Here is a 25,083-nt window from a genome sequence, read left to right as displayed (position 1 = left end):
TATTAGCACTTGAAGAAATTTCGTGTGCATTGTACTGTCCCCGTTTCAAGACAACGTTATTACTTACGGACTGTTCTAGTAGTAAATAATTTACAGTGCATTTAGTTCTCCGTAACGTAACAATGGTTGGCATTATTATCTTAATTATTATTAATGCATGTTTGCACAGGGCATTGAACGTAGCCTACATCTTTTCTTGCCATCTATCTCGGATACAACGTATTATCAGCCGAATCATGCGCCAGCGGTAGAAGTAGGCAAGAGATAACAGACTCAGGGATAGTGTTCATATAAATAATACGGTTTATTAGCTAGTCACATTGTTATACAGCTTTTCTCACAGAATAAGGCACTTTTTTCATACTTTTATTTAAATACAAAAAGATATTAACTCAAAATGCTGCTCACTTTTGTTTTTCATCATGTGAGTTGAACGCTCGTAAATATATACATATATGTCGCCTATAAGTGTGAACATATGTATATACATGTTGAGTATATTACATAACAGTGCTCGACTATATAAGCTAGTGGTGAGTGACAACATTTTGGCACAAACTTGGAGCGTAGTATTGTAACTTAATAGTTAAGGCATGATAAGGCAAATAGATTATATTGAGCAAATCATATTTGATTGTCGAATATATCCGATCGATTCTTACACGTAATATATTTGGCTTTACTATTTGATCAAAACAGTTACGGAATTTGTACACCGGTTACATGGATTGAAATCCCTTTCATAAGGCACTCGTCGAGTAACGAATGTTCGATTATCTTTTCCAGTTTTTTTACATGTACATTTCCCATGGTGGAACGTTCGCTATTCGTTCAGGTGGATCGTATTTACTGAAAGAGATTTGAATCTTGAATATACAGTATTTGGTAGGCACGATATTGATGTAATTACTTGTTAATCGTCAGATCTAGAGGTAGATCTTGTTCCATTTCGGTAACGGTGTCGTTATTCTTCACCCTCAAATCTTGCCCGCAAGTATTTGTCGTGTCAGCCATATTATTCCACATGTTTTGAAGGCCGTATTGCAAGTCAACCGTTCCTAGAAGATGCCTAAACAGCGGGTTTTGCGTCTTCAAAATCAGATCAGAGAGAATTTTCGTCTTTTTAAGTATGCTGTCGTTGTCGTGAATGCAACATTTTCGGTGGCAGCAGCATTCGCTGTTTTGTTCTTTGGTGTTCGTCCGTTGTTCCACGTCCATCTTGACATCCTCGGCCCTCCTTATCACAGAATTCCTCACTTCGCAAATCGACGATTCCTTTTTCGGTGTGCTGTTTACGATCGATTCGATGTTTCGGTAGTCGACGGTAGTCGTTTTCGGACATACGCTCGGTTCCTCGATCTTTATGGGGGTCGACTGCATGCTAATTCTGGGATATATTTCTTGGGGCGGACTAGTAAGTGGCGATGATACGTCGTCGCTCGGACTCTGCCCGTAGAGCGGATTCACTTGAATTCTCTGCGGTAAGATGTAATTCTCGTCGTAAACTCTTGGATAAATTTTCACATCCTGTTCGAATTTCGACGGCGAAACTTGATGCTCCTGATCCTGCTGTTCAAGATTGTAAAAATTGTTCCTTTCGACAAACTTTTGTTGCTCCTCGAAGCTGTAGCTCATCTTCGGACTCAAACTCGTGTTGCTTTCGATGCTAGAATCCTTCTTGTCCGATTCGGACTTGACTAAGCTCGTCTTGTCCTGGCTAACATTATCGTCGAAACTCTTCACCTGCAGCATCTTGTCGTTGTTGTTCACGTAATGTCTGTACGTCTTCACGTGTTTCCTCAGCGATGACGGATCCGTGTACCTCTTAGGGCAGCCCGGCACTTTGCAGCAATACGGTTTATCCACCGCGTGCGTTCTCGTATGCTTGAAACGATCCGACGAGTTTGAATACGCTTTATTGCACCCTTCAACCGGGCAGACGTAGGGACGTTCACCGGTGTGAGAACGGGCGTGAATCTTCAAGTTTTCCGCACGGCTGAAGCTCTTGTCGCACTGGAAGCAATGGTGCGGCTTCTCGTTAGTGTGAGTGCGGACGTGCACCAACATTTTGTACCTGCAACCAGAGCGGAGGTCGTCAGTAAAGGAATCGATGAAAATTTTCAATTCTGTGACAAATAAACGAGTTCCCGTTTTACGCGCAGTAGATGGAATCTGTAAATATTCACCTGGCGTTAAATCCGCGATCGCCTCTCGCGCAGCTTTCCCATCCGCAGTAAAATAGCCCCTTTGGCCCGGGAGCAGCGTGCAGTCTCGCAACGTGTCCGGCTAGTTGTTCCAGAGACGCGAACCACCGACCGCAATTTATCCACCTGTTATAAAACAGAGAATAGAGAATATAAGAAAAGGTAAAGGGAAATTAATATCGGTAAGCATACCTCGAGTATCTAATTTATTTCAATTTTTATAGTCTTTGAGTTTATATTTTAAGTCTAATTCATTCTTCGTTATTTACAGCCCATCAACTCCTCGTTCGGGGAACCGTAATTACCCCGGAGGAGAAGAAACCTTCAACGTCCTTAATATAAATGAAACAAGTTTTCGGAGCTTGTAGCGACTGACAGGCTAAACGAAATACTATAGGTAAGTTATTGGGTTATTTTTTTATTTTCCTTTTCCGCTGCCTCTCCCACATCGCAAGTATAACCACCGTTCGGCATCAAGTTCAGTTGGGCGTCTTTATATTCGTATTTCTCTGATAATAGACGTAAACGTGTAAATTGCTTTTAGGCTACACCTATCTTTAAAATTACAGTGTCGATTTTATTACTGTTTTTGGTTGTTGAGCTTTTCCTGTTTACTAAAATCACCACCTCGGCAGTCTAGCACCGATTCTAAACTCAGCATTCGATTGTCTCTCGTATCATTTGGTATTTGTCATTGATTGGCTAACCGTGTTAAAAGTCTTTACTGTGTAAACTTTGCACTGCGCTCAAGTTCTGCTGTTGAAATTACACAAATCGTTTTTATGGCGGGGAATAGTATATTCTACTTGACTTCGTATAATTTTGATATCAAAGATATCCACTTTGAAATTGGAAATAATAACGACGAACGTTCATGAAATTTCAATGGAACCGCGTCATCGGCATTCAATGAAACATTTTTATCAATTGACGACGGTCTCATTTTTACAATTGGCTCCGTTTGACCTCACTTTATCTCTCGAGCCGCGAGATCCTGATATAGTATACACTATTCCGAGAGTCGTTATGTACCACAGCGACTAAATTCAACCCTTTCATATAATCAACGACGATGATATTGCGCGAATAAATAGACACTGACTGAAGACCGGCGCGGGTCAAGAGACCAAGGCAATGTTAAACTTGCAAGCCTGCACATACACAGCGTGTGTATACATGCGCATATTTATGTATGTATATGTATATACACATAGACGTATGGTAACAATGTGTGCACGAATTCTTTCGGGTATTCAATGCGGCGTTTTGGTAAAAAAAAAATAAAATAAAAATAAAAAAAATGGGAGAAAGAAACGCCTCTGAATTCCTCTGCGAATTGAATCCCGGGCATTTCGTGCGTCTGCTGGACGATTACGGTGATACGAAACGAAGCATAATGGGGTCTCCTTATTCGTACACGTGCTTCGTACACACTGCACAGATATAGATGCACTGTTTATGCCGCCGCGGGTGTTTTCACGTTCAACATTCTCCTAAATATGCACATTTCGAGATTCGCTCGTCCGATATGTAACGCGTACAAGCGGCAAAATGCCGGCCATCGAGCCATGTAAGACTCTCAAGGCGAAGGATGATGTTTGCGATGGCAGCGTTTCCTTGAACCTCAATTAGTGAACTCCATGCTTGACGTTCTCCCATGTGTAATGTAACATGAATTTATAATTTCTGCAACCAGTCGAGTTGAACTTGTTTTTACAACGATGCACTGTGTATAGTGTTATACAATGAATTATTTCTGTGATTTGAACGACGTCCTTATCTTTCACGTGATGATCACATGTATTATTTATACTTACACTCGACTCCGCTACGAGTATTTCGCGTTGCGGTTAAAATCGACGAAACCCAACGAGAGCGCGATATCCCATCAATAGCAGCGGACTCGAAATTCTTTCTCGGCGTATTTACAGCTCCGAGGTAAACGAGTGTACGAAGAAAAACGTATCTATAGAGGAGTTATTTCAATTCGTGTAAAATAATAAAAGAAAAAAAAAAGTTTCATTTGTCGCCATTAGAAGTTCTTGTATCAATATACTTACACATAAGTAGAAACGTAACGTGGAGTTCTATTTTTCTTACTTTATATTTACGTTTGTTTGATCACATGTTTTCCATGTAAAAAAAATAATTAATTCAAATGTCATACGTATATATATACATAGATTCACATCGAGTAGGAAATTAAAATTTCAACTTTTTTATTGAATAACATTTATAAGACAAATTAAAGCATTCCTAAAATTTGATAAACGCAGTTGATTGATGCAAGAAAATCAATTAGCCTTGTGAAATTCTTGCACGTAAAGAAACTCTGTCAATTAAGTTGCAAATTACAAGTGTGAGATGTAAAAGAGAATCGAGAATGCTCGAAGAACCAGTTCAATTAGCATTCATCCGAGATATGAAACGCAAGTTTAATTTATTTGAATAAAATTAATGTACCTGCCTACTCGAAGTGAACAAAAGTACAATGTAAGCGAGTACAAGTCGGAATTGAATAATTACTGTTTAACATCCAATGTTACGTCATTAATCGTTTCAAATTAATTTATTTTAAATAAGTATTCATATTTGTTTGACAATGAGACAATAATTTTGTACCGCTAATGATTTTCTATGCTCCCTGTATTTTTTTTTTTTTTTTTTACTTATAATCCACGCCGAGCCGACCCACCGCTATCGAATATTGTTGGCGATTAATTACAATAATTCATCGTCTTCAGACAGACTTGTGATGGCTGATAATGATGTCTAGTAACCGGTTATAACTAAATACAATAACACGAGATACTGCATTTCATAAATACGGCGTATTTTTACAGCAGTTGACCACCAACACCACGTCAAGAAGTTAACAATAACATCGAAATGTGACGTTATTTACTATCAAACAACCTACACAGAGTATAGGTACACGGAGAAAAACGTCGTTGAATCAACCGAATCGATTTAGTTGGACGAAAAATTGTTCTTTCTGTTTAATAACCTTACAGTTATGTTTCTTTATTGTAGTTAAACTAACAAATTCGGCATGTATAAATTTACAATGAATGAATGATCACCTAAGAGCATAATTCGGCAAGGGAGAAGAGAATCTTTCGGTCGCTATTTCTAAAATTGTGACGTCACCGAGCGACTGGGGAACGCTCGATGATACGACCAACCACTTCTTATAAAAGCGTCACCGCGGAGCGACGCTCATTTCTAGTCTGACCAGCGCCGAGTTGACATCAGCTTCGATCATCGAAAGACCCCATATCTTGGTTACATAAAAGGTTGACAATGAGTACCCTCTTCTATTTCATTGCACCTAGTTCGTGCCACCTTCTTAAGAGCATTTAATTCACGCCCTAGACTTGATTACACCTAGTTCGTGTAATCTTGTCTGCAGCGCCTAATTCGCGCCATGTTCTCCAACCGACTTGTTCGGTTACAATACTGAAACGCATTCTGTGTACTCCTTCCTTCAATTCTGTATACGTTGTCTACTCACCTTTTAAAATACTCAACCTGTGCCTATATTTCTGGACAAGCCTCTTCAATCAACCTCGAATTAACATTGTTTCTTTACTTTTCAGATTCTTTCGATACAGCGCTACTCACGTTACAACACTGCGATTATTCTTCTAGTTTCAATTAGTTTCTTATCCTCCCTTATTTATTATCATTATCTTTCAAATATATCTTTTATTCCCAAAGACGCAGTCTGATCCTATGGGCGATTCATCCGAGCCAAACCTGATATTACACACCTTCGATCATTGTTTTTTGAAAATGAACATACCGTAGTTAGCATCATAAATTCTGTCAGGTCGAATCAACCGAACGAGTTATTTGAATTATGCGTTTAATTTGATCGAAAATGTGATAGGTCCAAACAATATTCAGTTATGTCAACTCAATGATCCGGTTGAAGAAGGGGGCACCTTCGATTGAACGCGTGCAATCGCTGCAACTGAAAATTTTTTGTAGTCAAAGACTTCACTATTCCGCGGAATCAAGTTTCATCTTCTTGAATCAACCCCTACGTGTGATTTAGTTAACAAATTGATTTCGTCGAACTAGCTAATTTTTATTCTTTCCGTTCAAACTTATACATTGTTGAATACGTATGGTTGAACGAACTAAACATGTTTCTTGTCAAGAACTTTTGATGATTGAAGGAGAAAAATAAAGTTTCTTAGCCGAGACAAATCTACATCTTGTAGGTACTACTTGCTTCGTTGATCCAAGTTTTTAGTGTGTTGGGCCAATGACAAACGAAATATTTATGTCGAGTAAATCTCATCTAACTGAGCAAAAAATAACCCGAAGTCTGTGGGATAGTTTGGCGCAGTGAATACAGATGTGCGACTAGGCAGGAGGATAGATATTTGCAAGCGGTCCCTGGTTCAAATCCTGAAAAAAATCGCGCGGTTTAATTGGAAACTACAAATGCGTTTTATCCGACTTGCGAACAATTATGAGTCATTGCGTTACTGAAGAATAAACATGATATTGCATAGATAACTTAATATTTCGTTGACCGTACATCCTCGTATTCGTGGTAAATAATAATTTAGTCAACAGAAGTAATTTTCATTTAGCTCAGGCAAATTCTAAATTGTTGTAATAACCAAATATTCGTTTCGCCGCCCGTAAACCCCGCATTTAGTTGATCAAAACAATTTTTTTATTTCTTTTGATTCAACGACTTTTCTTTCATCGTCAGTATGCGTACCTATCCCGCATTGCAGAATAATAACTCAACACGCACGTATGTATGTACATATGCCGCGTATGCTATTGAAGGAAGGACTACAGCTATAAACGTATTTTGCGATGAAATTTCCTGAAAATATTGCATACTGCACGGTATGACAACAAGCAACCGGTCACTCAACCTAACTCCGTTGCTGCAAAGTCCCATTTTAACGGAACAATATTATTATATAATAAATATTTGAAGATGACTAACATAAGATCAAATATATTTCTGCGTCGCAGTATTCCCCGGGATACTTTATCTCCCGGTAGACTATCCAGCTTGATAACGATTCACTTATCTGGAACTCCACGTCTCGTATGAGTTTCACGAGTCCCGCACGGCTAGAATATCTTCTGCTTCTTTTTTTTTTTAATATGTGTCCTTATAAGCAATTGGAGCCCTACCGAAATGAAACGTTATAATTTCTCGACTTGTGTATCAGTTCCTTTCATTCTAGTCGCAAATTCAGACGTCATAATCGACATCCGATTGACTCGCGAATATACGATGCCGTGATTGGCCTGCAGTTCGCACTACGCTAACAATAAGAGTACATGATTCCAAGTCAATACCGTCTGTCGGTGAAAGTGCTAATCGCCAACGGTGGTCATTCATCAGTTTTGGCTGACGTGTGTCTGCCCTGTAATTAGCAGTCATTTAGCCTCTCACTGCACGAGGCTGAAAGAGCCGCTTTCCGTGTATTGCGGAAACTTCCACACGGTGTCATTACATGACGCAGTCGTATATACACGAAATGCGAGTTATTAATTTCTCTGCATAAACTGCATAATTACACTAACATCAGAGAAATAATTCCGATATTCGACAAAGTTTATCATACAGAAGAAATTCGCAATGCAATGAAGAATTCCAGCGTCACCTTGCAGGGGCGATATTAATTGGAGTAGCAGAAAAGTAATATCGAAATCACGCAAAGTCCAGCGAAACAACAAAGATCGTGGAGAAGCTCACCTGCATTTTAGCTGCGTGTTCTCTCCTTTCCGCACGGAGCCGAGTTCCAGGCTGGAACTTGAAGCGTCAGAGTCGCTGTGGGCTGGACTCGGAGGACCCGCGGTGCCGAGGCTGCAGTTCGGGGAAGCCCCGAGGCTAGGGAGTCCTGCTGGCGGGGAAGTCCCCAGCTCTTCCTCGACGGGCATCCTATGCGGCCACGCCGAGAAGTCCGGCCTAGGGTGGTGCAGGCTCAGATTAGGGTAGTTGGTGGTAATCGGTACGCCGGAGAAGGTGTTCGCCAGGCTTTGGTAGCCCGCAGGAGCGCTGCCCAGGAAGCTGCCCGGGTAGCGAGCCACGCCGTAGGGGTTAACGTGGGTTGGCATTCTGCCGGGAACGTAAAGGATCATTTTTTACTTTAGATACTTTCGAAATAGGCTATTTTATAGGTTTCGGGTGGTCTTTCTCCTTGCGGTACCTCAAAGACGTGCAGATGTGTTTGGTTTTTCGGTTTTTTATATATATTCTCTGTCGGGTATGGCGATGAACTTTTCCCGGATGTTGAATCGGTACTTTATCAATTTTTTACCTCTGCCCCCGGTCTTAGGTTGCTATTTTGAGGGCCGTTTTTGGTGGATCCCGAGTTGTGGACTCGGGGCCCGGGAAAAGCGAATTTTTACTGACAGTAGATATCGTCTTCTTTACGATCGTGTTGACAAGAAATAAAATTATCGGTGCGCCACGCGATACACGCTATATACGATAGTATTACTTTTAATTAACGATTACCGAACGAGTAATAGTAACGTTTTTGTTGTTAAGGTTTATTCTCTATTCTCCTCTCCTCTCCTCTCCTCTCCTCCTTCTTTGCCGTTTAATTTTCTTTGAAGCAGGCTTAAGACTTTTTTCTTCTCCTTGTTTCGATCCTGAAATCTTCGCCTAACTAACGACTTTCAAGGGATCGATAATTCCTCTTTTGCCAAAGCTCGTATGAAATTTTTTCCCGGTTGATTTTAGTTGAGAACGACGGACTCCCAGCTCTTGTTCATTCGAAGCTTAGTATTTGATCTTCGCAAGACGTTTCAGGTCATGCGGGGCTGCGACGACGGAACCGCAGCTATCACAAATAGGGCGTAAACACTATAGCGCACTGATACAACAATTTAGCCCGAGTCCGTATCGTCAGATGTATTTGAACCGGTTTGATTTTAGTATGCGATAGCTGAGAAACTGCTTGCTGTATTTTATGGAACACATAACTATACTCGATCGGATAAATAGTTTTGACAAACACGGTTGATTCACTTCGGAGAGAATTGTAGGAAATTATTTTTCTACCACACGAAAAACACTGACGAAACTGCACGTTGAATGTCTGCGCGTTTCAATTATTCTTTCAGTCGTCGTAAAAATTGTCTGAAGAACAGACGAATCGTTCTAAAATTCAAAGCTGCGTCTAGACCACGTCTCGCAGCCTTCCACACTCGTAACCAAGACTTCCCTGGATACGAGGTTTTTCTCCTATGCTAGGAAAATGCTTTCTCACTGTTAGTAGCCATGAGGAATGATGTGGCGTTTTTCACGTCTCGTAACTCGACTCCAGGCTTTCTCGAAAAAAACCGTGTCCCGAATCAGCTCAAGCGATTTCGGCAGGCTGCAGTTTTGTCAAGTCGCGTCGAAGGGTATAAATCGACTTTTATTGACACTCGATCGGTTTCCACCCAACGCCTCTGCGCGCTCCCTTTCTCTCGTTCGTCGATGATTGGTATCCGGTTGCCGCGAAAATCGGAGCAGACTTGTTGCGGCGAAGAGCCGTCAGCGGGTCGCTTACACGGGTATGATTGTCCGACCGAACGCGCGATGCAGGGTTGAAAATCCGAACGACTGAGACAAAGCCTGAGAAAGCTCGTAGGTTCGAATGAGCGCAGATGAGAAGGTGCTCTCGCTCTCGGTGTCCTTCAAATATCCGTCGAAGAGCCAAGCGGCAAACTACGCTCGCCCCGGTACCGGGCCCCCTATATACTTAGGCGCTATCTCGTCGTCCCCACTCTTCGGTCAATTAGAACTATTGATAACGCGGAATGCTCGCTAACACACGCGAAGCTGCGCCGCGACGCGGCTTACAAACGGGCCTCGTTCCCGGCTCTCGCATCACCAGACGTCTGGCGAGTGACGCGTTGATAGCACGGGTCACCTACACACGTTCGTCAAATGGTCTAAGACCCAACGAGTGCCGTTGCTTCTTCGCGTATTCGCACACGCGAGGCCCGCGTACGTGAGGCGCACTCGAACGACCGCGGTAATCTTATAATTTCACGCGGCATGTTTCAGCGCAAATAATCTGCCCGGTTTTCACCGCAAGTAACCGGATACTCGACCCCCTGCCGGTCAGATAAACCCTTTACACTTTATCAAGTTTTATCGGTAGAGGCAAATATATACGCGCTATTATAATACTTATTATGTATGTTTTGCTTCGGTTTAAACGACGCATTTTTTGCTAAGCCTGACAAGTTTGAAATTGAAATTATCAAATTTCTTTGTATTTGCTTCGTTGGGTCTCCGCAAATACGTTTTGTAAGCATGTCGCTCTCCCGTCTAGAAACGTCGTATCGATGACAAACGTACCGAAATGAATCCTCAGTAGACTATCTTGTGAAAAATGAAGAAAGAAGCATAACAATAATAGTAATAATAATAAGTGTGTCTATCAGATAAGTGGTTTCGTCGCCGTGTATACCAACGTTTAGAAGATGAAAAAATTACAGAGATGTTGCAGTGTTTGGGTGACTTTAATTCATGCTATCGGACGCCTTGCGATGCCGCGTTAACTGTAGATAAATAGATAAACAGATGAGTAAATAGATAAATCGGAAATTTACCAGAGTGGAAGATCATGCTTTTATGTGGTGGCGTATTCGACAAGAGTATTGGAAAAAACCATCGATGGGTAATATTGAATCATGAAGGCGGTGTACCGCGGTTGAGCGGTAATTTCTTTATTAGTTTATTGAACGTTATAACATATTGTCTATCTGTGACGGAGATATAAGCGACTGATAGCGATGTAAGACAGATTTTTCCAGACAAATGTTATGCCGGTTAATGTCCAGAAATAGGAATTCCTCTTCGATTACCGAAAAATCCTTCATATAACCGAAGAAAGATCATTTATATTGTTAATTAAAACGTTATTCGTTTTATTCAAGAATTTGACAAATCTTTTCTCCATACATATGTCTTTGTACGGATTCTTTCGTGAACGCCGTAGCTAAATTAACGCCGTCAACACTATTATAGGTACGAATCAATTGCGCGAAATGAATAAATTTAACAGCAAGTGCTATCAAAGACTAATTTTCGCCCTGGCAGTGGTTATACACGATGAATACACACGTCGCCGAAATTTATACCGCTGCACAGACGGGCGGGCGGGGTAATGGAAATAAAAGCACTCGCTGCTCACGTGAACAGTAATACCCTGTATAGCTATTCCATTTACGAACCGCTCTATCTAATCCTTTCGCACACACAGTATTCACGTGTGGTAATTACTTTAGAAATTAGATAAATTATCACCTACCGAGTTAAATATCCCCCTTATAGCTGATGTCTGTCTGCGGCCTATTTAAGTGGGGAGAAACAACCTTACGTAACGAGTGCTAAACGATCGCCTGATAACTCCGTTCGGGAAATTATCCTGTTCGTTGGCGAATGTATCTAGAGGTGGACTTAAAATTGGGCAAATTGAATTGGCCAACTATTGTAGCACTTTTAGAGAAAAGTATGCTAATTTTCACAATTTTTGAATTCGAAGGACTGAGATGTGGTGCATTGATTCTCTCTTCTTTTTTCCTTCCTATAGCACGGAAGTACCGACAATGAGCATGCAGCAGCATCAACGTTATACGAGAATCTCTGAAATTATGAATCTGTAAATAAAGTCTGTTGAAAATTTAATTGAGTTAAAAACAACGGTCTTTTGTTTAATGCATCGTTAACAACACATTCCAAAGATATTACGCAAGTTCGAATAATGAAATTTACTTCAGACAGGTGTGTATATGTTCAGTTTTTCTTTTTTTCTTTACTCGCAATACGTACGATTTACAATATTATAAACAACAATAATACAGAGTCCAATTAGTATTCTTGTCTTGCGATAAAATTTATATCTACCGCGACGCTTTCATCCGAGAAATTAAAACTTATAGATAATATAGTGATTGAAATTGATGTGAAAGTTTAGTTGTCGTGTCTAAATCGATTATTGTTAATAATAGTGTTGTGTAATTGCTGCCTAACCCGTTATCATATTCCGCGAAGAACGAGTTCGACGTGCAGTTTGTGTATGTATCGCGTAAGCGAAATCCGGTCGCTGCTGGAGAGGAAAATTTTAGGCCATCCGGACGATATCTTTTGCCGATAAACGTAGATAAAGGGAATACCGAGGATTTACTGCCGCTAGTGTGCGTTATCCGATATAGCAAGAGTAGTCATGCTTATTTACACGCGCGTGGAAGATATTAACACGCAGACATACGTAACAGACGTATAAACACATGTGCCAAATCTCGGTGGGGTTTATTATCTTTTTTTTTTTATTGAGTTTTATCATATACGTATACCAGTTAGTCTGATTTGGCAGTAATTATGTAAGTGTTGCGTATAATATAATTGCGAAGTCATTACGTTAATGAATGTGAATGAAATTTTTATTTTTTTTTTGTTTGTGTACTGATTCGATGTAGAGAATCTTTGAATGTGAATTTATTTGCAAACAAACTTTTTATCCTGCGAGTAAAATAAAAATAAAAAAAAAATAAAAATAACACAACCATCCGTTACTCATAAAGATTACGATAAGCGGGATTTGGTATAAGAAAATTGAGTAATAACGGAGAATCGAGAAATAGAACTGGGTATGATGTAACCTGTCATCCATATCCATCCATACTTCATCTGTGATTCTCTAATCCTTGTTCAGATATTTTTACTTCGTATTTGAAGCAAGGTCGAAGATAATAATAATCATAATCGTAATCATAATCGACACCGTTCGTTTTAAATCCAACGTTTGAAATTGACGTCTAATTTACAGGCGTATTTCTGATCTCCGAAATACGCGTGTAAACGCGGGAATAGCACGTGGTAAAACTACGGTGCAGGTATGCAAATGTAACATACGTACATTATACATTGCTTACTTACATTTCATATCAGCTCGCGAACTTAACGTGTGTCAATTACCGTCTGGATTAGAATTAATGGTGCGAATTACCCGAGTAATACAGTGGTCGAAGAACCTATCCTGCATATACGATGCTTAGAGCCTTGGGCCAGAAGAGTAACAGTTACCGAATTAAGTGAAGTGTGGGTGAAAGAATTCCGAGGCACGTATTATTTTTGTTTTTGCCATAAAATACGAGTACAACCTGCGTAAAATCGCAGATGAAGAATCAAAGATGAAAGACGGAAAAAAGGGACCTGAATACGAAATTGTAAAAATTTTCAGCGACCACCGAGATGCCGGGTTAGAGATAGGATTTGAAAAGTTGAGAATGTCTCGGGAAACACGACCGCCACAATGTTCTGTGCCTTAACTGCCAAGATGATCTTTTCCGGGGCATGCCGCTCGCTCTAAACGATTTTATCCGAATGATCTTAACGACGTTCTTCGAGATTTTTTAATATATGGTACCGTGTAAGATCGAACTTTATCACTCGTCACGACGCGACACTATTTTCCCTTCGATCATCGCGTGCATTGTATAAGTGCACTTTACTTACGAAACCGGGGGCTTAGATTCGTTGAAATTTTTCAGCAAAATTAGTACCTCTCGGATGCCTTACGGCACGTTTGTGGCAATATACATATACGTGATGAATATTTATCGACCCGGGCGCGTTGTGAAATCGATTTCGATTCCATTTCCTTTTTTTTTCTTTCAATCTTTCTACGCCTCGTCGTCGGACGGCGAAATATAAGCGGTGAAAACGTATCGGGGCTCTCCCACGGCCCTTAGAGGCAGGGACCACTTCTTAGCCTCTTGGAGGCCAACCAAAGGGTATTTAAAAAACTCCTTCGAGCCCCCAACAGCGAAACTAAAATACCTTATGGTTCTACTCGAAATATACCCCCGCTGTGCATGACCTTACATGCACGTTGCGGGCTACGCGTACCTATACTCGAGTACTTGAGACGCGATGGCTTGCAATCTCGCGCACTTTTCCTAGGGGTATTTATACGAGGAAAACGAGACGCCGCATCGCGTGCATCCCTATACCCGTTTCAAAATTAAAACCACGCTTTGTTCTCGCTCCACGTTTATAATAGAATTTCAAACGGTCCTTCGTCGCAGAGGCGCCACAATCTTAAACCAGTAGGGTTTCTTTTCTCATCTTCGTCGCAGATCGATAAGAGGTCTGAAAGGATATTATAGATATATGTATATACGCATACGTATACTATACGCTGTCCGAAATCTGATTGTGAAATTATCGGATTCGAGCAAAGTCCATCGAGCGCCATGTACTAATAATGTTACTGATAATAATGAAATGAGGCCCGAGGTGAGCGCGGCTAGGAAGTGAAGTCTCGACACCCGTACATAAGATAGGAGCTTTGAAATGGTGAGTTTTCATCTACATTCTTATCTGACGATCGGCTTTGAATCAACAAAAGTGGTTATAACTTTTTCAGCGACAAGCATCTACCCAGGTGTAGTATATTATAACATCGTACAATGTTCGCTGTTGAAACATCTCGCAGACGCAGATAACTAATCTGACATCGCGTCTAGACTGGTTACGCTTTACGGGGGACATATCTCAAAACGGCGATACCGTGAGTGGCTAGGTGTAGGCACTCAATGTCAACCTTGTCACGTGCGCTCTGCCGTGCATGCAACGTTTTACAATCGAATTCAGCTTGGCGACAACACGATGCTTCGCAACCGTTTTCTTGCCCTTTGCCTCGCACGGTCACGCCCAACCAGGAACACCGCGATAAGGAAAAAATGAAAAAAGAACGGAACGGTTCATTGTTGCGAAAAGAGGACCATGCGAGCTGGCAGGCTTCGAAGCGATTAGGCATTCGTGTGACGTATCTACGCAGGTATAGCTGTGGTGTAAATCTTTTGCTCTATAATTTTCGTTCGCGCAGGTAAGTCACTTTGATACACGGTGCGACTGAGGCAATCTTAATTTACAGTAGACTTTAATCGGTGTCTTGTGATTTCCTCCCCCCCCCCATTTCTTTTTTTCTCCGTTCTTCAATTTCAGGCTGAAACGATCCAGCAGGAAGTACCTATGTCATCCGGACATCAATTAATTATCTACTGACGAATAAAATTAATTGACCGACACGTATCGCCGCGGAGCAATACGGATGATGGGAAGGTATACGGAACGATAATTTCAAATTTGTGACGAACATTTACCTTTCTCCGTGAACGAATAATTTCCTCACTTCGGATCGGCGCGAGGTAAAATTGATGTATATTTGCGTTTTATTAAGGGCGAAGCCACCCCCGGATGCAAAGATTCGACCGGACCATTAGGGCAGGCTATGGGAGGCTCCATCTCCCCCGGTGCCACTCTATATGACACCCCGGGAACAACGGTGCCGCGGGGCGGCGCCTTTTGATCTTCGGAAGGGGGCAAACAGGTAGAGAAGATGCCGACACTACGGCGACCGGGGTCCTGGTCCTGTTCTTGTTCCTGGCCCGGGCCAGAGCCGTCAGTATCACGGCGCACACCCTTCTTCCTTCTTCGTCGCTGATGGCGGAGTGTCGTCGTTCGAAACTCCGGAGGAAATATGGAGGGTATTTATAGATTAAGATCCCGCGGCGATAGGGGCCGAAAGATTTTTCATTTAGATTTCATACCGATCCGAAATATCTCTCGGTCAGTCCGGGAAGAGGTATAGTCTTCAAATTACCCATCAGCCCGGTAGCAGCTTAAGGGGCATTCTTGTCCTCGCGTCCCCCCCCCTATCTCGTCTTGTCAGCGAGGAGATCTTTCTCTCATTCTCTCATTCTCCCTCTCTCTCTCTCTCTCTGCACGTCGACGTGTCCGAAGAACGACGAAAAATTCTGCAGGTCCTCAGGGTCGGTCGATGATAATTATGAAGAATGTCTATAACCGAAGATGAATAACTCGGTTTGCTCGTTTGGTTAATCCCGTCGTTTCCTCCGGAGTACTCTTCACACACACACACACACACAGACACAGATCCTGCAGCGTTACCGAGAACAAGGTGCGTATAGTGTAACGCCCGTTCACGCACACTCGGGCAAATCGTAGCCGCCCGCATGATCTACGGGAGAAGGGCATCAGCGGCCGTGCTGCAATGGCGACGTTACATGTTGTACCTTATATTGTATGTCGGAGGGAACAAACCGAAGTATATAGTACGCCGCGCGCCGCCGCGGACGGTGGTTGTTGTTGATGATGCCTCGGGGGCCGAGGAAGGGACCAAGAGCGGAGAATCTTCTTGGTAGCAGCAGCAGCGGCTGCGGGACGTGGACCTGGACCCCTACCGCGGTCTCCCGCTGCGACCAGTAGCCGTGCTCTGTCTCGTTCGTTATATTCGAGCTCGACACGCCATTGCAATATTAATATTCCACTCTTAGCCAGAATAAACGATAAATTAACCCCACCGGCGCAATTTCGTGTACAGGTACCTCAAGTTGAACGAATATTTTTTCTTTTATTTATTTATTTATTTTTTTTATTCTGATCGGAGGAAGAATGCAATCATTTCGCGATTCGAAGACTGCGCATATTTATTTATATTTTGTATCAAGAATGTGACCGATTCGTATGGTTATAAATTCTTTCCGATTCTAAGCTTTCTTCGCTTTTTTATCCCTCAAGGACGAATTAAAGAGAAGAGGAATGCCCGCAGGGTGGTTCCCCCGACGAAAGTGCGCAGGCTGGCTGCGGTCGAGGCCGTCGTCCAATATTGTCCCAAGCAAAGGAGGGGGCCCGGTACCCTTCGACAAATGTAAACACCGGAGTATTATACCCTCCGCTATACCCACCGTGCGTCAAGCAAATGCAAATCTCGGCAGATTCCGGTAAACGGAGTCGTTTTATGGTATGTGAGAGGGAGGACCACACGCAGTCTGTAATGTCGTGTTTCGGGAAAATACGGTGAACCGTATCGGGTGAGTCGTATTTATGTTTCACCCCGGAGAGACACCCCACGCGTCTGCGTGGCAGCGCGAGAGGAACGACTTCGCCTGAACTTTCACCCGTCGTTTTCTCAAATCCGTTGCGAATCCCACGCGGAGCCGAGACGCGGAACGACTCAACTCGACCGGCTACTTTTACCTATTCTCGCCGGGCGTTCGTAGGTGTGCGTGCAAGCTGGCGTGCATGCACGCGTATATAGGCGCGTCCACAGGTATATTGCTATAACTAACTCACTCGCCCTTGCCCTTAGCCCCTTTGTCGGTTGCTGGCGCCACGAACCTATTAAAAATAATGTTTAAAGAACGAATTATGGAAATGCATTCTGCGGGGGGATACCGTATCGCCGGATCCATCCATTCGGGTTCAAATTACAGGGGGCATCCGGCCCCCTGGGAGGAATATATTATGTTGATTTTCAAAATGAAGGGCAACGGGGGTAGACTTGGTTGATTTTTATTCAGTTTCTCACCGAGAGTTGCGGCTCGTCTTCGGCCCGCGGTCGGACCGCGCATTCGCACACTCTTTTTTTTCAAAACTGACGTTCCCAGTTATCAACCCTTCAAGCTACTGACACGTCAAGTTTGCATAATGAGTGTGTTTGCAAGGCTACGAGCATCACGGAACTCGGGACCGAATCACTTGATAAAATGTAAGGAAATTGGGCGTCAATGTTAACCGCGAACCTCCACGACCCCGTCAATTACCCACGCAGTTACGTCACATCCTTTCTTGTACATGCATATATACAAGTATATACATATATATATATACACAGGTATACATCCGTAAAGGCCTTGCGTAAGAAGGATGCCGGAAAATTGAAGGATCGTTTACCAGGCACCGTCTCTCTCCCTCTCCGTCTCTCTTGACCGAGCCGACGGCAGACAGGCGACGTGGGAGGTCTCCGCACCTAGACTGCATCACCGTAGAACCAAATCATTTGTCAATGCGGGTCAGTTTACCCATTCGTCGCACTACCACGGCGTTCCATGGAGTTTCATGGCGTTTTACGGCGAAGCGTCTCATGGCTATTCATTCCCGCCGTTCGGGGGAAGACCCAGAAGGAGTGTCCCGCAGGTCTGCACCGTCTAGTGCGCACGGGTATACCTAAAGCCGAACATCCCTGGACGCGTATACGGGCCTGCAGTCAGCAGCGGCAGGGTGAATCCACCGAGGTGTGAAATTTGTGATTAATTATTGGCTTGCGTGGGCGTTTAGGGAAAAGATTAGGATCTTTTTGAGACCAAAGGCTCCGAACGGTAATTACTGCTGAGTATTTTCCGTGAGGTGTTTTTCAGGCCGCACGCGTGGTTCCCCCCGCAGGACGGAATGCGGGATCCGCAGTGAAAAGAGAAACAAGGACAAGGAAGATTACGCACTTCTACGGATATATCTATCGGGATTAATTCTCCGCCGGCAATAAAACGTGTGGGTTCATTCTTTATCACTCTTCGATTCTTTTCTTTCCTTATCTCTTTCTCTCTTTCTTTTCACCTTTCCCTTCGTACACGGGCCTGCATCACCATCGGCGCCCACGAGGTTCTCTTTGTCCTCTTTCAGCCGGTCTTAGCGGTGACCATATACAGAGCAGCGACCTAAAAGAGGATATTGTAAGATGTCACCAAGCCTGTAGAGGCGGAAAAGAGGGGAAAAAAAATGCGCGATAGTTTCGTGCCACGGTCCGCGCCACACACGACGGGGAATGACACTTCTCGCTGACCGCGAGGACCACACACGAAGATCCGAGAGCTCTTCCCGTCGACGGCCGGGATTCTTCGTCCGTCTTCCGCATCGCGGCTCCTTGTAACGCTGTGGAAAAACTCCCGATCCGGGCCGAAAGTCGCGGTTCGGTGTGCATGCGGCAGGAGGGAACGAATGCTCGAACGGTGTTTCACCGACGACCGCAGCGGAATGGTTCACAGCGCGTAATTCAGGCCATTACATGCACCGACCGATTCGGGGCCAATCAATCTAATCACCTACACTGTGGCTATGAGAAACATCCTGAAACTCGGTTCGCCGCGTACCTGTGTTTTTGTAACGAGTAGAGACAACCGCTTCTTATGATTATTTATGACCGTGTCATATACCTTGTAATACCTTGGTATCGCATCGGATCGACAAAATTTCAATCCGGTATCACGAACGTGGTTATAGTACGTTTCTTCCTACAAATATTTCGCCGATCATTATTCTTATTCAAGCGATATACAAGTCCTTTTTTTGTTAACGATACGGACCGTACTTTTGATTTGTTAGTCTTGCAATTCTATCCGATAGTAGGCTGTCTCGTTGAACGACTTGTTCAATGGATCGGTGTATTATTCACGTTCGTATCCGATCACGTTCGTATGATCTTGACAAATTGATTGTAAACTATTACTCGCGGACGAAAAGACCATTTAGATAGATCCCGCAGTTGAAAGAACAAGAAAATTCACTGGGATTTGTTGAATTGGTATTGGAGAAAACCAAAAACGAGTTTTTTTTTTTATTTTTCTCGAGTCAACTTGGTTCAATTGAAAACTGCGTCGTTCTCGTTTAACGCGTTATGCATCCTGTGTGCAGCGATAAAGCGATATTGATGATCTAGCGATATTTATAACATTAGTAGAAGAACCTACACACGCTGCACGCCTCTGTCCAGGTTTTTACGCCGACCGGATGTCGATTAGCAAAAGCACTGATACTAATACTGTTTACGTTTCATTGCATTCTCGAGGGATATGATCATGGAAGTGTTTTGGTTAATGCCTTCGCAACGGTTTACAGTCTTAATTATTATCACAGTCGTAAACGGTCAATAAACAATGATCCACTATACCTATAACACGAATGGTAAATTTTCAAAGGAATTAATCGATGTGCATGAGAATGAATCCTCTAAAATATTGTCCGAAATTTACTATCGAAGTAAAAAATTTTACTTGTCGTTCAAACTCTACGACAAATCGTTTGCTCTCGCTTATCTGGAATACAGCTTTACAGGTATATACGTTACGTTTGATCACACTCGCGCACCTACAGTTGCGTATTTCTTACAGCGATTTCCAAACAATAATTTGATAATAAATACCGTCGTACGAGGGTAGCGGATTGTACCGATCGTAAATCGGTAAGGGGAAAGTCAAAGGTGTCGCGTTATGAGTCGGTGGTCAATACCGTTCAACGTTGCGCGTAGTTCACCTTTCCGTTAAGCATATGCGCGAAGGTGAAGGTGTGCGTTTGTTACCGGGATAAATATCCACCTTCGATATGTTTACTACCGAGTCGAATGGCGCGAAGTCACCGGCCGCGGTGGCGACGCGACGCCGTAAAAACGTATATGAAACTCGGCTTGATATACGCGTAAAGATTTATGCGAGTTGAAAGGTCGTAGAAGGCGTCTAAGGCGCGGAGAGCTTCTCGGCCGCATCCTGGCGGGGGGGCCGCTCGGCATTGTTGCTAATTGCATTGGCTCGGCGAGACTCGTGGTGGTCCAACGTTTCGGACGTCTCTAGGTAGCACGCGGAGCTGCTGGTATCTCTTTACGGCCTTTGCCAGCAACCTCCTCGACCACAAAGGTCCCAACAAAGTTGGTTCCTGCAGCGGGTGGCGCACAATGCGGTCGCGTAACGAAAATCGACCCAAACACACCGCATTGTTCGAGAGACGGTGGTTGTTTTGCCGGACACGCACACATCGGCGACGCCTTCGAACCCCCGCGGACGGATCCGTCCTTCCTCCGTCCGTTTGTTGCAGGATCGCGGCAACCGACCGACCGTTGGGATCATCATCGACGGGGCACGCACACCTAGACCAGAATCCGCCTCTATAGACTTTGTTGAGACGCGGAGAGCGGATACGCCGCGTGGCGTGTGTTCCCACGGACGGTAGGTAACCTGCAGGGATTCCCCAGGCGGGACGAAGGTATGCAAATGTGTAACGCGCAAGATTCCTCGGTGGGACACTGCGGAAGCCGGTACTATCCGTATCTCTCTCTCTCTCTCCTACTTTTTCTCCTTCGCTCTCCCTTGCCATGCGCGGCCAAAAAACCTCCACGAGAGGGGCATTAACATACGAATGAATGAAACCTGTATATTCGGTATTCTTGCAGACGAGGACAAGTCACACCCCACGAGTTGTCTTTCCCATTTGGGACACGGGGAGAAGAAATTGCAACGGTCCTGCGGGAAGATACCGGTTCATCAGGATCGCCGTTTGGGACCTTTCGTCCCGTACTGCGAGGCGCTATCCCCGATTTAAGGTGTTTCTAGCCGTGATTAAAAAATTTAAAACGGCCCGGACTCGATCTAACGGTTGCCCACGGTTCATAGGTGAGATTCACTCTTTCTCTTCTATTCCCGTCCAACGGATGTAGCTGGTAACGGACCTACGTCCATTGCCGGCTTTGGTATACGGGCGATCGTTAGACGGTGACTTTATCTTGGTATTATACATTTGTTTTTTCGTGTACAACGATCGCTGAGGTCCGGTTTTTCGTTCTGGTTCTACGTATGATCAAGTTTTTTAACCAGCGTATTAATATAATTTCGTTATTTTTTTTCAGACGAATTATCACAGTTCAAAAACGGTCAAGGTATGTTTGAATTTATTTTTACAAGCTACGAAAAAAATGTTATATCACTAGTTTGATGAAAGATCGTCGAGCAATGATAAATATACACAGTACGTGTTCAAAATAGAATTGCTGGTCGGTCCTCGGCTAATCCTTGAGAAGAATTTGTGACGAGGGTTTAACGTGGCGTTGTCAATCTCGATGCTGAACAATTATAAAGGGGATTGATATAATCGTTTACGATTTATTGGTTTAACTTTGGTTCGATGAATAATGTATCACGCAATTTAAACTATATCTGACACTGATTTCTGAGATTGAAAATTAAATCTTCTACAGACAGCTTATCGTTAGTAGAGAATTGCACTAATTTTGTTTTCATGGCAATGAATCATGTGTAGAAATATAAGAGAGAATATTCTGCGGGAAAACGGTTCTTTGATTTGAAAAAAGGAAAAGAAAACTTTAAAAATTTTTTCCCATAGATACAGAAAGACGGACATTTCCATCCCCTTTTCCAAAACCAGAGAGAAGGAAACGCACAACTTTCCCCTAACTAGGAGCCCACGGCTCAGGGTGACAACGCTGTGAGATTCGCTACACCGTGACAATAACCGGGGTTTGGCCTACACCCCTAAGGTTACCATTTCTGTCCATGGGGGACCGAGCGTGTATTCTATGAGACCCCAGGATGGGATTATCTCAGGTCAGGTACAGAGATTTCGGATTCTGAGTACCACCAAATGCCATAACAATAATCGATTGTCGGAGTTTCGTATCCCCCCATGCAGGCGTCTCAATGCCCTTGCGCAAAATCGTACGTCCATACAAAGTGTGGGAGACTGCTGACGAGATCTTTCTCGCTTCTTCTGTCACACGTGGAAAAGAAAAAATTGCCAACGTATTTCTTCGAGACGAGAGGAAGCTGCCTTCCACCAACGCGAATACCTCGCATATAGACTTTGAATTCACTCACACTGTTTTTCAGTGATCAACGCTCCTGATACTCTTTCGTTACAACCGAATTGATGGTTTCTTAATTCGTGATTACGTTAAAACGTGCTTGTTGCTTTCCCTGTCGTTCATGCTCAGTGATTTTTTACTCGATTATTTCTCATTGTCGTCCATTTCAATTCTTTCACATAACGCAAACGCGAGAATTATCGCCTGTAACGAACAATCATGATCCAGAGGACAGAAATTGATGCGGGCTGGAGGCCAGAGTACGTTTCGGTCCGAGCGGCATCGTGTATCCTCGCTTATCTTTCTTTGGCTCACTTGGAGTGAGTCGAGTTGATTAAAACACGGTTAACTAATTTCCCTCGAATGCTTCTGAATCCCGATTAGCTTCCGAACGGGTTATCGCTTGGAATGAACCCGAAATGAATACCTCCGGTCGCATATTTCTACCTGGCGTACAAACTGCATTATTCTTCATTTGATCATGGACATTGGCCGACTTGCTCGTTAGTCAATTACATTTCATTCTAACAAATACTCTGCACGTCTTTGAATGATCGGTCGTATTATTATTATTATTGTTATTATCTGTATAATACGATGCTAATGAAGCAACTGCTGTCGTCTCAACAAAAAATTTCGACAGAAACATTTCGTACATATTGAGTGTACGTAAATCTTACAACAGGTAAAATAATGAAGAAAGGTCGATTGCGTTTGATTATTGAGGCGACAAGGTCCAGATCCGGTATAAGGTTGACCAAACCCAACAATGACGGCGAAAAGAATACATACATGTACGTATAGGAATTAGGAAGAGGAATAACTCCGTGACGGTACTCACCAATAGTATGTCAGCAGGGTCAAACTATCCGTTTTTAGGGATCAACTTTGAAACTGAAGAACCTTCTTCATGTCACTGTTACGAATTGTTCACACAACAAATAAAAGTTGAAAAAGAAGTAATAGAATGATCGTGTAAAACTATACGAGTATCTCAATAACGAAAATATTGAAAAACCCCCTCAGATCCAGGTAACTTCAAGGGTGAGAACGATGATCAGTTTCACAGAGACAACAATAACAAACGACCGTTTGTAACGCAGAGAAGAGAGAGAGAGAGAGTGGGAGAGTGAGAGAGTAAAGTGGAAAAAGCAAACAACTGGTAAAAAAAAAAAAAAAAAAAAAAAATCAACTATAAATTCAACCAAAGTGCCAAACAGCCAACGACTGTTTACTTGTAGGCATACAATGGTACGACACGTGGGTTTCTCTACTCTCGAATTTTCATGGACAGCGCTCGCAGGCTGGCCGCGTGATCCCAAGGATGGTTTCTGACTGAGCGGCGAGTCACGGAGGAAGGTCCTACCCGACTTCGTAGCGGGTCCGGGGCGAGTCCCCGGCCGGTTGGCGAGCATGGGATTTGGGTCTCTCTTTTTTCAGGGTCTCTATACGCGTGGTTGATGGTGTGGCGCGGGCCTCGAGGGCCCCGAAGGGCCCCGATACGCGTCCCGGAGAGCGGAGGAAACGGCGGCGAGGAGGAGAAGGCCGGGGGAGGGGGAAGGGGCCAGGGTGGAGGGAAAGAGGGGGGTATGGCAGGAGGAGAGGAGGAGGCAGGCAGGCTCTCCACGCATGATGCGCGCGCTTCGCCAACCTACGCATCACACACTCTTGTTGCTGCCGTTGCTGCCGTTGCTGCTGTTGCTGCCGCTGCTGGTGCACACCATGAGCATTGGTATGCTAGTGTTGGAGTGCGGGCCGCACATGTACCTACGTACACGCGAGAAAATGATACACGCACAGCATCTCGTCGGGTCCTGCAGAGAATCCCCTGCGAGAGCGAATGAAGAATAAGAGAGAGCCCGCGGGGTCGTCGAGCGCCGCCTGCACTAGTAGAGGAGGTCGAATTTACTCATGGTAGTTACTAGGTGTGCACGCACGCACCTACGTACATATATGTACGTACAACCGTGCAGGGAGGCAGCTTCTTCCCGTTGCGCTGCGGAGGTGCACCAGGGCTCAAACAACCCAGCGGTTCTTCAGCGGGCGCGCGCATATACGCGAGCATCATCCTAATATACGACGGCCCCCTGCCACGGCACAACGACGGCTCCTCACTCTACTCATCCCACAACCGTCTCTCTCTCTCTCTCTCCCTCTGTGTACGCCTTGTTCACCCAGAGATCGCCTGATTCCGGCGCCGTCGCGCGGGTGATGGAAACGTCGCGAAGACGTCCAGAAGGGTAAGAATAAGCGACTCGGAGCCGCACCTCGACGAACTCTCGATGCCGTGCCGCTGTCGTTATTGTGCCGGGCCTTTATCCCTCGAGGAGGGCCCCGGGTCCTACCTGCGTTTGTGCGTGCGCGATGCGTCCGTGCATGCGTGAGCTGCGTACCTGCGCCCTGCGCGCACGGCACGTTGCCGGTGGTCGTTACCCACCGGC

The 25,083-nt window shown here is 43.9% G+C and overlaps 1 protein-coding gene across 4 annotated transcripts; it reads right to left on the bottom strand.

The window, feature by feature from the left end:
- Nucleotides 1–280: 280 nt before the first annotated feature.
- LOC124301357 (zinc finger protein GLI4-like) lies at nucleotides 281–23,729 on the bottom strand. Of its 4 annotated transcripts, none has more exons than XM_046756283.1 (4): nucleotides 23,484–23,729; nucleotides 7,945–8,307; nucleotides 2,187–2,330; nucleotides 281–2,074 (listed from the first exon to the last, which is right to left on the bottom strand). In XM_046756283.1, the coding sequence occupies exons 2-4, from the start codon at nucleotides 8,304–8,306 to the stop codon at nucleotides 907–909; spliced, it is 1,674 nt and encodes a 557-aa protein (XP_046612239.1). In that variant the 5' UTR covers nucleotide 8,307; nucleotides 23,484–23,729; the 3' UTR covers nucleotides 281–906. The 4 variants fall into 4 exon arrangements, with proteins under 4 accessions (XP_046612239.1, XP_046612241.1, XP_046612240.1 ...); XM_046756285.1 differs by having other exon boundaries at nucleotides 7,945–8,157; nucleotides 23,484–23,727; XM_046756284.1 differs by lacking the exon at nucleotides 23,484–23,729 and adding an exon at nucleotides 8,399–9,918.
- Nucleotides 23,730–25,083: the final 1,354 nt, after the last annotated feature.

Source organism: Neodiprion virginianus, chromosome 3 (assembly GCF_021901495.1).
Source record: "Neodiprion virginianus isolate iyNeoVirg1 chromosome 3, iyNeoVirg1.1, whole genome shotgun sequence".
NCBI classification, from domain to species: Eukaryota; Metazoa; Arthropoda; class Insecta; order Hymenoptera; family Diprionidae; genus Neodiprion; species Neodiprion virginianus.
Note: the sequence above shows the minus strand (reverse complement) of the source record. Positions and strands in the feature narration are given on the sequence as shown.

Coding starts and splice junctions, on each gene's coding strand:
- LOC124301357 (XM_046756282.1), bottom strand. CDS start 8,330: ATGATCCTTTACGTTCCCGGCAGAATGCCAACCCACGTTAACCCCTAC. Junction 2,331..7,944: donor AACACGCAGCTAAAATGCAG/GTGAGCTTCTCC, acceptor GTTTTATAACAG/GTGGATAAATTGCGGTCGGT. Junction 2,075..2,186: donor GATCGCGGATTTAACGCCAG/GTGAATATTTAC, acceptor CTCTGGTTGCAG/GTACAAAATGTTGGTGCACG.